Source organism: Pezoporus flaviventris, unplaced genomic scaffold (assembly GCF_033815535.1).
Source record: "Pezoporus flaviventris isolate CSIRO_AGI_PZ_B2104156 unplaced genomic scaffold, CSIRO_AGI_Pfla_v1 ptg000002l, whole genome shotgun sequence".
Lineage (NCBI taxonomy): Eukaryota > Metazoa > Chordata > Aves > Psittaciformes > Psittacidae > Pezoporus > Pezoporus flaviventris.
In genome coordinates, this window is record NW_026892550.1 from 79,285,099 (window position 1) to 79,299,780 (window position 14,682).

Sequence of the window (14,682 nt, forward strand, 5' to 3'; positions counted from 1 at the left end):
TTCAGACACTTCAGTTTCCAAATTAAAGATGAAAAAAGCCAAGTGCCCTGGAAAAGATACATGCTTTGTTTCGCTTTTTTCAGTGGAATACTAATATATAGTCTATACTGCCTACTATCTTGTGGTCCAACTGAATAATTTTATTTTAATTTGGACATAAATACTTACTCTGCCCAAAGGGCTCATTGGATGAGCAGCATAATCTGATGTCACATTATAGTTAGTTGCTTCACATATCATGCTTATTGGTCGCTCCTTCTTTTCTTCAGATGTCATTGCTGCAGCAGTCCTGAAAATAGAATATGTAATAGCACTAGAACATGCTGTGTGTGCAGACTGCTATTAAAAAGCACCCCTAGATGTAGCCTAACACAATCTGTGTCCTACTTTTCCAATTTGAAAGCAATTCACACTTCATTGTAAAGTTACCTGCACTGTGTTTTAAACTTAAATCTATTATAAATGAATTTTAAGATGTTTTAAAATAGGATTTCTCTATTACCGTTAGGTGTTGGTGGGAGGGAAAAAGACAGGTATGAGCATGAGACAGAAATGAGAAGAAATGCTCTCCAAAGCCCCCATATGGCTTTGTCCCAGTTCAGTGAGAAGATGCACGTTTGTGAAATGTCACATATTGCATTTCTGATGGTTTTCACTACAGCCACAACATAACATGTTGCAGCAATGGTGGTGAGCAGGACACCCAATACCCAGCCGTATATAAAATATTGAGGTGAGGTATGACTTCTATGCATACCTTCTCATATTACTGTATATTCTACAAAACTAATGTAAAGATAACAAAACCAAGTTATTACCCAGAGATTCAGAAAGTGTCTCAACTAGCCAAGAAAACAACCAATTGAGGAGACACTATCAGGCAAAACACAATAAAGGCACATGAATGTCCCTATGTGATTCAAAAAAATATTCTTTTTTGAAAGTTTACTGGATTATTATATAAAATACGTCATTTGCTAATATTAAAGAATAAGTAAAGTGACAAGCGGCAATTCACACTGCATGAGCATGGTGCATTTCTACCATACAATTCATTTCGGCTGTGCTTTTTATCTTAAAAGTTATTATTAAATATTTAATAATACTCTGACATAATTTAAAACAATTACTCTGAAATAATTTAACAAGTAAAACTTTATACATGCTAATCTGACTTGGAAAAAGAAATACAGCAATTATCGATCACTGAATCTTACTTCAATATTAGTAAGTTTTAAAACACCTATTTTACAGACTGAAACAGATGTTACTTACTGTTCATTCACAACAAAAATACAGTTGTCCTGCGATGGCTGTCCTGTTACTGGATGTTTGCAGGTTACTTTTCGTTCATTATGACTGTGGAAGAGAGAGAAAGAAAAACTGTTAGGCAATATTTTCTAATTCAAGTATATAAATTCAGGACATCGGTTATATCAGCACAGTGAAAACATTCATGAGTATTTCATTACAGCATACAAGAATGCAGGTGTACACACACAAATGCATATATATATATGTAAACTAATAAAAAAGATGGTAACAAGTAGTAAAGAATCTTCATCAATACTCTGGAGAGATATGGAAAACACTGGCACTATGTTGGTAATGGTTTTGAATTAAAAAACTAGAGCAGTAAGAGTGTTACTAGTTCATATACGATCACCTATAATTCACTTCAGCTAAGTGTCTATATATTCATAAACAAGATTTCAGATAGAGACAGTATAAACGTAAGACAAACAACTGCTTTGTAGGGATAAAATATCATCCACAACATTGATTGATTGGAACAAGAGCGATGCATCACAATCACAGTTCTGACGGTGACTTTCTAATTCAGAATGCTACTCCCCTGTAGTGATTTTTGGGAGTACCTTCAAGTGGCAGGGAGCCTACTGCTGGAGGGCTTCACCCTCATCAGCACAAACCACTCACTTTGCAGTATCTAGTTCCCCTGAGCTGCAGGTGTTTCTACATCACAGCAGCTCCCACAATTTGGAAGAAATTGCCCAAATTCAACAACTAGCAGCTGCTACCTCTGAAGAAGGAAATGTTTGACTTGAGCCCTAGAGGGGAAGAAAGAGAAGGGGAGTAATTGCTTTTACCACCTACCAGATACGTCAATCAGCTGACAGCTATAACATGTGCCTGCTGCAGCCTGGGGCTTTTCTACCTGCTGCCTCCAAGGAAGTGGCAGGGTCCCAGCATCAGTTTTGCTCCAAGCTGGTACAGCAGCAAGACTATACAACTGTAAGAGGCAAGGGTGCCCAAACTGCAGAAACCCCCACTGAACTTTCTGGCCCCAAAATGTAGGGGAGAGAGCAAGAAAGGTGCACTGACAGAATCTAAACCTGGTTCAGTGATTAAAAAGTATACAAGCAGAAATCAGACACACATATGTTATTTGGATAACACATGCTTCAAAACAAACTCACCTCTTCTGTTTTTAACACTTTCAATAACATTTATAAGCAAAATGTATATAATACAAACCCATCAGTCTTGGAAATCAGCACTGTAAATCACAAAGAAAGTCATTCCATTTGATAGTACTTACTTTTGCAAAGAATATGTGATGATAATCTTGTTCATGTAAGTTATCTTACATAATACTATGCCTTTCTTATCATAAGTTCAGCCTTGAAAAATATTCTCGAACAGAGAATAAATTGAAAAAGAAAAAAGGTGCTTTAGTTGGAAGATAGCAGAAAAGGTGTAGAACAATAAAAACTTTGAATAGCACTTTATCCTTAACACGTACTTCTTTTATTGCCTATTTATTCAACCATCTTAGCTTCCAGAACTATGAAGCACAGCTCGTCTTGCAAATGTTATGTTGTCTACTCTTCCTGCTTAAGACAACCCAGACTTAACAAGACCATCTTAACGTTCCCCAAGTTTTCTGAAAACTCCTTTGGATCATAACACTTTGCAACTAGGGAGCATTACTAATTAAAAGCTACCTCTAAGCAAAAGCTTAATAGAATATTCATGCTACCTTTATGGTCAATGGATAGTTGGATAAATATGCATAAACCTAAAGTGCAAGATCAGAAAGATAGCCCAATTCTTTGCACTTTCTTTACTGGGATTTTAAAATCTTCTTAATACCTAAATGGACAGATGTGTTATCGAGCTTAACTAATGAGCTAGCAATCGCAGCTATTTTATCTTCACACTAAATTCAGCAGAATTCTAAGTTTAGCTTCTAAAGAAGCTTCCTGCTCCAGAAATACATCCGTTAGAATGAGGAGACAGAAAAGACATGACCCAAGTTTGTCTATGCCATCCCTAGTTGCCATGGTCCTACAATGCCTTTCAAATGAAAATGGCCCAGATTGAAGGGAATTAAGATTCAAAATATTCCTGAGGAAGCTCCCAGGGTTTTTTGTGATTCTTCTTTTTCTTCAGTTCCCAAAACCTTTCTTTTTGTTCTGACATTTCAGAAACTCTCACATCAAACTAAACAAACAAACAAAAAAAGACAAACAAACCCAAATTAAAATTATGGACATGAGCTGGCATTCCATAAGCTCTTCCAAAATGCTGCCATCTTAATCACATAAAACCTTGACAACTGGCTATCAGCTGACATACAGAAATGTAGAAATAAATCTATCAGGACTTCTGCTCAAGGACAACCAATACTCAGGACAGCTACAAAGGTGGCACATCCCATGTTTTATATGAGTGCACCTAGCTCACACTGACACAGGAAGAGGCCACAGTCAAAGAATGTAAAAGAGAGGTCATATCAAAAACAGGAGGGAGGGAAAGAAAGAAGGGGTAAGAAGAGAGAGATGAAAGGAAAGGAAGCACTGACACATATCTATTCAAGAATATTTCATTTCAGGCTTGAGTCATGTATCAAGTCAGTATTCCAAAAATATAAAAACATTTTTGGACAAAATACAGTTATCCTTACACTAGTGTTGAGATGTGTAAAGGAGTAGCCAACATTACATTAAAAAGGCAAAAAAATACTGTAGACATGAAACATTCTCCTGTGGGATATTTGCTTTCTAACAATTGAGGGACACTTCCTTCTAAAAAGGCAAGGCAAAAAAACAACAACCTTTTCTTCCTCTTCAGCTTAGACACAAGTGAAATCGCCTCAGTGAAGTGAAATTCAGCTTGTACAACTAAGCGTGACAACTGTAAATATGTCTAGCTGTTATGAACACATTTTACATACTTCCATTTGAAAACTTTCATTACTCATCTGAACTATTGCATTTCTGGCATTAATTTAGCTGATATTTTGACAAGACACCTCCAAATACCTATGTAAGGTGTAGACTAACTTGGTAATTATTGTCATAACCCTCCCACGTTAACAGTAGGTTAAAGCATTTGTTTTAACCTTGATCTTGCAGACTACTGAGAGTTTCATTAAAATGAAGGTATTTGCCATCTTCAATATGCGATTTAGACAGTTGTTCACTATAATAATACATATCAATAAATCTCAAGGGAAATAAAGAAAACTTTTTAACTGAGAACTCTAATCTCGATTTTATAGTGCGTAACTCGGAGGTTCAGCTCTGCATATTTATGTCTCTGCATTTCTATTATGTGGTAAGGAGTGATTCACATTGACAGAGGCAGCTGGAAGCCAGTGTGTTAACTTTTTTGTTATGCAGAGATACAGCTTCCAGGAGGTATATGGAAACAACACTCCTTTTTCTGTCCAATTTTTCATGTCAACATGTTTTGCGAACACAGTGCATCAATACATGCAAACACGCTGTTACACATACACTGAAGGATATAACTGACCCTTATTATTTTAGCATCCACAGTTAAAGTTGTATTAATAGCGTGCTATTAAAGATCAAGATGGATGCTATCAAAGATGGAAAAAAATCCCTCTGTATTTTATTAGTATTAATGAGCATACTCTCTACACTCAGCATATGGCACAAACTATTCCTTATTAATACTTGCTACTGGGATGTGTTGTGCACCAGAAATCAACACAGGTGACTAAGATGAGAGATAAGCATTTCAATGCAAAATAAAGCCTAGTTCTTGCATGTATTGAGATAATACTCCATTCCTGATCCCAGCAGTGGCCTGGGACAATGACCTCCTATAAAAGGATCAAAACCAACACAAAGCAAGCCAACAACAAATAAATAAACCCCCTACAACACAAAACCCTAAACAGACCAAAATAGCTCAAGCAGGGACATGTTACATTTTTGGCTAACTCAGTGCAAGACAAGAAGATGCGAATTTAACAGCACCAATTTAACTTGACCTCTTTTCTCCAGAATTTTTAACTTCTTCCCAAACCTTTCCTCTGAACACTGTGAGCTTTGGCATCATTTAGCAGGTAGCTTAGCTTTGGCACATGGACAAGCCCTCAGAGCAAAGCGATTTATCTTGTTCAGGTCGGAAGTTGACGGTAACCTTGAATCTAACTCATGGTATTTGCCTTCTTATCTACTCTCCTTCTCCTTTCCACACCTTGAGACTCTTTTCATCTCTTCAGAAGGCAGTATTGTTTTATTTTCTAGACATGTTCAAAAAACCCTACTGTGTAGTTTTAATCTACTCACTAAATGTACAGTCAACAGCAATCTTTTTGATGGCCAAATGTGATCCAAAGACTAATAAAAAAGTCCTCAAATATATCATCCAAGTATATTATTCTATTTGTAAGTAGCAACAAAATGCATAATTCCAGAAGCAGTACTTCCCGATGGAAGTCCTACACAAACAGGATTGTTTGGTTTTGTTCTATCTTGTGTTTTACAAGATTGCTGACCCAAAAATGCTGTGTAACAATGCTCTGTTCTAACAGATACACCACTGCAAAACCAGGAAATTCAAAATTCTGTCCAGGCTTGACATTTTAAAACTACTATCATCTTTAACAGTACAGGGATTTTTTGCATAGGAAATAGTCAATTGGAATGGAAAAGAAAAAGAGAGACAAGTATTCGAGTCATACAGGAGGATGCACATGATGAAAAATTAAGGGTTAGACAATCTTTTCTCTGAACAGAGCAGCTCACTCAGAAGTGGCAAGAAAGATAAAAGTACTAGGGTGGGGACAGTTGGTTTGGGGTCTCTCCATTGTATGACTTGGCCGAATTCCCTGTCCTCTCAAAAAAAAAAATGAGCTGGGCCAGAACTCCCAAAGAAACATCTGGTTTTCTCCCACCAGAATTAAAACTAGATGCCACTTCAAAGTTTCTTTCATGCCCTGTCTTTGTAGACTTTATTTATGTGTTCCTAAATGCTAAGGCCTTCTCATTTGCTCATTCTCAACACCATCAAAGTAAAGGCTGAGTTCTACTTCACTGAAAAAACACAAACAAAATCATAAACCAGGATACAACTTTCAACAGGCCTCTGAATCTTTAATTTAGAAAGACTGTTCCTTTTGACAAGTGAACACTGAAGGACACATTTCGGAAGAATGCTACACCAAGTATCTGACTCCTAACATTTATTCTACATCTTAGATAAGATTCAGTCTGACAATTTAATCTGTCTGATGCCAACATGCGATCCCTATATACCACAAATATACTCAGAATGCATGGAGAGATTTCTTACAAAAAGCAGTTTTATGCATTTATAATACCTGCTTCGTGACAAAATACCTTAAAAGATCACAGTAAGGTAAGACTACCAAAATTACCAAAGCAATAAAGTCATCCTCTCTACATTAATGCTAAATTTTTGCACTGATATTTAAATAAGGTTCAACTGGATACAAACGTTAGACAAGTCTGGGCCAGCTTTACTTCGCTTCTACGATTCTATGTCATTCCTCAAGGTGTGTGTGTGTAGAAATAACATCAGCTGTTTTTACCTTGTGTGCTTGCTTTCTAATGTAAGAATGTCTCATTTCTAATTGAAATACATGCAGCAACTTACATCTAACAAAAAGTTGTCTGAATTTGGAAAAGTTTAAGTAAATGCAGTCCCTAAGCAACTGTTAGCACGGATGTGGTCTGTGGCTGTACCAGCTCTTCTATTTTGCTAAATCTGTAATGCCACACTGCACAGTAAATAGCAAATGCAAGCACTTTTTTGTCAGTGCTATCATACCCTAGAATTATGAGCCTTTTTTCAATTAAGCTTTTTAAACAACAACTTTGGAAACCAGGCTGCGTGGCTCCACTGGAAAACATACCAGCATGGTAACATCAGCGAGTGAACAAAAGAGGGTGTAAAGAGACAGCAAGTTTCAAAGCAAAGTGCTGACAGACCTGTATAACATTTGCTGCTAAGAGCAAAGTGCTTATAATCCTTTATGTGTGCAAACAAGTGGGGAGGTGCATGCAAAATTCTGCTAGTTTTCCTGGCAGACAATGCAACACCTAAACTGTAGCTGCTGCTGCCACCATTTTTTTGGTCTACAAGTTTATTTTTCACAGGCAACTTAGGCAACTCAGGCAACAAAGCTTTTCTCGCTTGAGCAGATATGATTAATATGCTCTCATCACATACTTCCAACGTAAAAATGTAAGTTCATGTGATTAAGTGCAAATATTAAAAGCTCTTTAAAAATGCTGGGATGAAATGTTTTCTAAAGTAGCATATATTGTATTAAAGATTGAAAAGCTTTTAGTAAGAAACTCTTCTTTCTAATCAAGCACTGCATTTTTAGAAAAAGGAAGTGTTGCTGTTTTCAGTTTTCCCAAAAATTTGTGGGAGGGTTTTTCATAGAGTCATAGACTGTAGATAACATAACTGGGAATTTGTAAGACTTGATACACACCACAGAAGCCAAACACCTGAACAGAAGAGTGACAGTTTGTGAGGTGTACTTGCCATGTGTCATCAATCTATATAACGTTTCACTACATACATTTTAAGCCCTGTGCACAGTATCTAATATGGTACCCTAATAACACCACTGCACATAAAGAATCAGACTGTAGTAAATATGATTAATACATCATTTCCTGTTTGAGAAAATAGCAGTGTGGGTGTTAGAAGGCAGAACTACCTGTGAATCTCAGATTTGACAGCTGAAATTCAAGCAGCATCCCTTAATGGTTAACTACCTGGAAAGCTCCCAACAACTAGAGTAACATAACAGTTCTGCAGTGAAAACCTACAATCTGTTTTCTAAAGAAAAATGGGATTTGGAGTGGCATGGTTCAGCAGGTGGCTTGTGGACCAGGAGAGGCACTGGATGCACCAATAGGGTTGCTACTACCTCTTCCTGAAGACTGACCATATAGTCCTGATTAGTTAATGCTTCCCAAAAGCTTGCTTCCCTGATGCAGGAGTCACACTGCTGCAGGAGGCACACTGCTGCCTCTCCTGAAGAGGTAAAGGGTGGAAGACATAAAAGCTGACATGCGGAGAAGACAACAAAAATATACTTTAACTTCAAAAGGGATCTCAATGGATTCAGTAATCAGATGACACAGAAAGAAAAAGAAAACTTTGGGTTTCATTCAGAAACAGTTGCGGGTTTGCTAACAAGAACAGCAAAGGCTACAGGCACTTACCTCAGGGTTTTTCTTTTTTTTCCCCTAACTAGTTTGGAGCATTCTCTGATACAGAAGTAGTATTTCAAAAGAGCCAGTGATTCCCCTTCACAAAATCTAGGTATTTAGTAAATAGCTATATTTGCTCTCTATTTACAGTTCTCTTACTAACGATCTGTTCTGCCACACATTCATTATGCATCAAATTTCTTTCTATCCCAGTTTTTACCATACTGTAACCACCGCATTGTGGGGTGTGTTTTGTTTTTTATTTATTTTTTTTTCCCTTTTCCTGCAATGTCGATAAAAGAGCACACACTATGAATACATGCTCATCACCTACTGCATGACTTGCATTTTCAATATTTAGCACTTAAAAGACTTGTCTTTGCCTCTCCCAGTTAAACCAGAAGACCACAAAATGATAAAATGTGCCTGTAGTTAGCCAAATTTCTACTCGTTTTGTGCAACAATTTCAATGCTTTCATTGTCATGCCTTCTTTCTCCCTCTACTTTTGACTTTTCAGTAACAGCGTACAATTACCTATTATAATTGTGGATTCTCATTGCCTCAAAATTCACATTCCACTTTGCTTCATTCTTGGTCTCCTTAGAGCTGTTAATTATCTTCACTCAAGTTTGTTAAAAGATACCACTTGCCCCATGTATTTTTTTACTCTTGTATCATATAACTCAGAATCTTGTTTAGTTTAGTCTCAAACTAAGTGACAGCCTTTAAAGAATAACTGCAGGAGTTACAGCATAAGTCAGTTGTTCAAATAAGCTACTGCAAAAACGTAAAGCTGCTTAATCTTATTGAGTTACAAATGCAATATATGAAAACATTATAAAAAATATGTATAGTTTCAGTAAACTACTACCTCAAATTCAACTTCAGGCTTTTACAAGACATTTGGTGAAATCACACTGGGTTGCTCCGCAGATCTAGGTAAGGACATCAGGATCAAAATCTGATATGCAATAACAGATGTAAATACTTTAAAAAGTATTTACTTTAAGTATTTAAAAAGAAAAAACCTCTTAAAAGTCTTCTACCTTTGGTCAGATTTCTCAGGGTACCTTTCCCTTATCCCATCTGTTATCATTTATGATTACACAGAAGTGTAACAACATAACACTACCTTCAGACAACTACATGACTTCCATGGCTTCTTGATCACTTTCCCAACGCCTTAGGAACTGGCATACTTCTGCAATCACATCTCTAGTGAACAGTCATTTTTATTAAATAACAACACACTTCTATTAATAACCCAGTAGAACTTAAAAAAGAAAGCCATGCTTATGACTAGGTCGTAACTCGACAGTTCTTCTGTCTGCTGAGAAAAGAAAATGGTCTGCAAAGTACATATATTATCATCTGGGAAATGCTTGGAAATATTTATTTTAACAATCTGACAGAAGAAAGCAGCTGAAATGCCTGTGCATTCACTTGTACATCAGTTTTAGTTGTGGTCCCAATTCAGACACATCCCGCATTTCAGAATTTTCCCTCACAATAGATCCTATTATGGAAGAAATAAGGATAGATGTTGAAATTTAGAAAAATAATTATTTTATAAATGAACAGTCATCACTAACACTTCAATCACACACCTTCTTAGAGCCACTGTAAGGATTTAATTGAATAATCTTGGTGGTCCACTGATAGAGCATATGCAAATATGTGCACCAGACCCCAGAGGATAATTAATTGAAGCTTACACCATGTGTGGGCCTGCATTCATCTCAGACAAAAGAGCACAAACTCTATTAAAAATATTCATTGCTTATGACGTAAAGTTCAAGTACAGAGACACATGGGGTATAAAACACGGCACTGAACTGGAACACTGAACGCGTCAGCTGCCATCTCCAAGGTCCAAGGGCGCAGCTGGGCCTTGCTCAACTCTCCTGTTTCTTTCAGTGCGTTGGGCTGCAGCCTCAGGAGCTGATCATTTCAGAAAAACAGTATTTTTGTCTTAGAAGAATAGCAGCAAGTTGTTTTAGAAGGCTCCAAACGACTGAAACATTAGCAACAAATAAAACTGGTTTGGGATTTGTTGGAAATCACAAGTAGATAGGAAGTTATTTCAGGATTTTCTCTGCACACTCATATGCTTTTGAAAACCTACATTGTTTTTTCGAAATGTCCACATATTATGTTAATGTTTGCACTTTGTGTTTATTTGCTCATATTTTATATTAAAGATAGAATCATAGAATAGAATCCCAGAATAGTTAGGGTTGGAAAGGACCTTAAGATCATCAAGTTCCAACTCCCCTGCCATGGGCAGTGACACCTCACACTAAACCATACCACCCAAAAGATCCTGGTGAAGATACAACATATTTTAATCTAGAGGTCTGAACACCAATCAGGCTTCTGAGAAACCCTGAGAACTGTTCTAACTGCAAAGAGGCCACATCTCCTCTTTTCTCTGGTTTTAAGTTCATCATTCCCTTCTATTTGTCTTGCTACCTTAAAGTATTTCTAAAAATTAGGCAGGCTACAACACTTCAGCAATTACTTCTTTTCAGAAAATACAACATTATAATATTATCCACAAGAAAATACTACAGGGTGTCACACTTTGACATGGTGCTAAGTCTTCTCACACCTTCATCTTAAGCATAAGCACAAGTCCTCATCAAGCAGAGAGTGCCAGGGCAGATGGACCCACTGTCTGATTTACCACAACATCTCTTACGCTCCTATGGTGTGTTTAACTCTGATTGTCAGAGTTAGGTGAAACTACTATGCCTAATTGTTGGTGCCAAGAATACCTGTCAGAGCAATTAGCAAAACCAGCCCCTTTACAGCATTGAATCTATCTTCTGCACTGTTTAGTGATACTAGTCTACAGCATTAATTCATTGCTTGGATGCATATGATCAAAAAATAATGGAAGCACAGGGTCTCATGCAACAAGAAAGAGGCTGAGAAATATGTCAGAGAGCCAAGTAGAGCCAAATGATGGCTGAGAACTGGAGGATGGCACCTTCCCTATGTTACCAAGCACAAAAGTGAACAGTGGGAGGGCAGTCTAAAGGAAAATATCCAAGGTTAGCTACAGGTGATTAGTCAGATTCATCTACAAAAATGCAATAAAAGCCCCAAACAAACAAAAAAACCACCCCAACTCTAAAATAAAGCTTGGGGTTGCTTTTTCTTGATCTGCTACTATATGCATCATCAGATCTGGCAGGAGCCACAGATACTGGAATATCTTTCTGTTACTTCAGAATGCACAAAGAAAAAGTTAGTAACATTATGATAGTGTTATGAAATGCAATCATCTGATACTTAAAGATTCCTAGCTGTGCAGTCTTTTATACCAAGCATCTTCCCCAAAATTATTGCAAAAATGCCAACTTAGTTGAATACTAAGAAAGAAAAAGTGATTAAAAGGATATAATCTTCCATGTAAAGATCATTCACAGTAAAAAGTGATCCATTGATTTTAGAACCTACCTACAAATAGCAGAAACACAAGTCAACCTGAATACAAGCTTAAGTACTATTTCCTTTATATAGTGTTTTAGCTACTTTTTCGACATTTCAATGCCACATTTCTGATAAAATAAATGAACACCACACCTCAGTGCTAGCAACAATTTATCACAACTTCAGCAACACACTTAGTCATTATTACATAAGGAAATAGAACAGATGAAGAGTAACTACAATACAAAATTGCTAGATTAAAGCTATTTGGCCTTCTTAAATAAAGAAAAAAAGGTCTGTGTGATGGGTAAACAAATGAACTATTCAGGGTACTTTCTTTTATGAAATGCATGTACTACATTAAAAAATAATTTGCTTTATAGAATGTGCTGTAAAGCATACAATCAGGTATTTTAAAAGGTGAATTTGCCAAAATAAGTACCACAAGAACAAGGTCATTATTCAATTATATCATTATTCAATTTATCAGATAAAGTTTTAGCATCCCATCTGATAAAGAGTTTACATCTACTACCCAGTGCTTATAAGCAGATTGTTAATCACTTTGATGCCTGTTGGTCTCATATAATCGAGCCATTAGTTCTAGAAGTTTGAAATTTTCATCTGACAAAAGTATTTCTTGGCTGCATCCCCTTGTATTTTCACATCTTCAGTTTCAGCACCTACACAGATTGCTCTGCGTTATCCATTTCCTTCATAAATGCCAAGGAACAACTACAGCTTATTTACAGAATGAACTATCAGATTTGTCAGCTATGTGGAAACATACATGGCAAAAAGTATTATTCAGTTTCTTAGTTTTATATCCTGACCCTCACAACCGTACCCTCTCCCCACAATACAACTGATATAACACTTAGTTTTTATTAAAAACTATCGCTGACCCAGCAACACACACCGCTTCAGGAAACAGCACACCAGGTTGTTTCTTCCAATTACAATCACAGGTTAACTGCAGCAGTAGGAAAGAACTGTGGGACAGTACCTCCTCTTGAACAGACATGATGCATCTGACAATCTTGTCAGCATTTTCTTGCATTAAATTCATACCTTAGTGAGAGCCAAAAGCCAGGAGGTGTTTTCTTTCACAGGTAGTTTTTTCAAGCTGTTGTGAAATTCTAAGCTGCTGGAATTGTAGCACGCCACTTGAGGTCTACATGCAGCCATCTTTGGCCAACTTTGGTAGGCTGCTCTCTTGCGTACTGAGTAATCAAATGTTAATAGTACTGGTGACGACTTCTTGAGTTTTAATCCCAACAGCTAGGATTTTCTCATGTGACGTGCATACATGCACACACACCTGCCACAATCCACTAAAATCGAAATCCTGGTGAAGACTCATTTCATAAAGAAACACGTAATGTACAAATGACAAATCAGTTTGTTTCATTTGCGTCAGAGCAAGAGCTCAGGATCAAAGGGGAACCTGGATGGCTGACACTCGGAGTCGGTCACTTCTGTGGAATATTTAAATGACAAAGAAAATCCAATACCATGGTGGGAACGCTATATTGTATCAACCTCTTTTAGAACTTAAGTTTTTCTTATGTTGAATCTCACTTTAGAAGGAACTTTAAAGGACTACTAAAATCATACCCAGGAAGATAAATTAACTGCAGTTTACCATATGGAGTATTACTCATTTCTCCTTTTACCACTAGAAAACACGAACATAAGGAAGAGATCTGTGAGGCAGTGAGTTTTCATATGAAACGCAGAAGTGAAAACTCCACCTCCTCCACCCTCCCCCCCCCCCTTTTTTTTCCTTGCTGGATTACACATTCTATCACAAAAGCAGATTTTAGGCTACATTTCAAGACTATAAAACAGAAGTTTTGTTAAAAAAAAAAAAGTTTTTACACTTCCCACCTTATAAGGTGTTTCCAGAATCCAGAATCAGCAACTTCAGAGATATTCCTCATCTATAAAGTAACTATGCTATGCAGAATTTTTACAGATCTCCAGCTACTCAATACAGTTCTACATGTTACATGCCTTCTGACACCAAATTGTTTCAGAATGGTTTTCTTCTGGCATCCACAATTTCTTAGCATTCTTTATATGTATTCAGCCTCTATATGGGTGTACCCCCTCTCCCAGCTACAAAGGATGGGGATTTGAAATGCATTTACAGCCAGCAGGTTTATAGCAGCACAATACTTTATCACTGTTACAAAGCAAAAGAAACCCACCACAACTAGATGTTGCACTAAAAAGACCTCATGTCCTTCCTCAGAGAAGACAGCATTGTTCATTTGTTTGTTTGCTTTAAACTCAAGATTCCTGACGTTCACTAAAGATTGAGGCACACTGTAGATCACAGAGCAGGTATCACAGACCAGCTCTAACTCCTTACCAGCCTTTTATTGCGTATGCCTGCTCTGACCAGCACAGTAATGAAATCCCTAAAACAGGCTGCTGTCTACAGCTGTACGTACAATAATGTTAGTCCTCAATGATGGACTTGACAATGAAAAAGCAATTTGAAACTATAACCTTTGAAGCTATTCATGAATATTATTAATTCTCCTTCTATCTCATTTGAGTCTCATAAAGCAAAGGAAAAGTGGAGGGGAAGGAGACAATTCATCAGGGAATTTCTTATTCCACATGAAAAATGGGCCCAAAAGTAAATCTTGCATGTTGAAAACAAAATGTCACTTGAATAACTCTTCAGTCTCAAAGTATGGAGTTTGGTTGTACTATTGCCTTAGGCTGGGAAGCTTCCAGATGTCCACAGACTGCAGG

At 37.1% G+C, this 14,682-nt stretch overlaps 1 protein-coding gene across 23 annotated transcripts in view; it reads right to left on the reverse strand.

Annotated features, from left to right (window-relative positions):
• Nucleotides 1-14,682, reverse strand: part of PLEKHA5 (pleckstrin homology domain containing A5) — a 159,674-nt gene that overhangs the window by 62,098 nt on the left and 82,894 nt on the right. For all 23 annotated transcript variants that reach the window (XR_009741759.1, XM_061444631.1, XM_061444638.1 and 20 more), the window contains exons 4-5: nucleotides 1,276-1,359; nucleotides 169-289 (exon numbers count right to left, since the gene is read on the reverse strand). Coding sequence is in view for 22 of the 23 variants with exons in the window: in XM_061444631.1 (XP_061300615.1) it covers nucleotides 169-289; nucleotides 1,276-1,359 (205 nt within the window). In the remaining variant the exon portion in view is untranslated. The remainder of the gene's footprint in view (nucleotides 1-168; nucleotides 290-1,275; nucleotides 1,360-14,682) is intronic.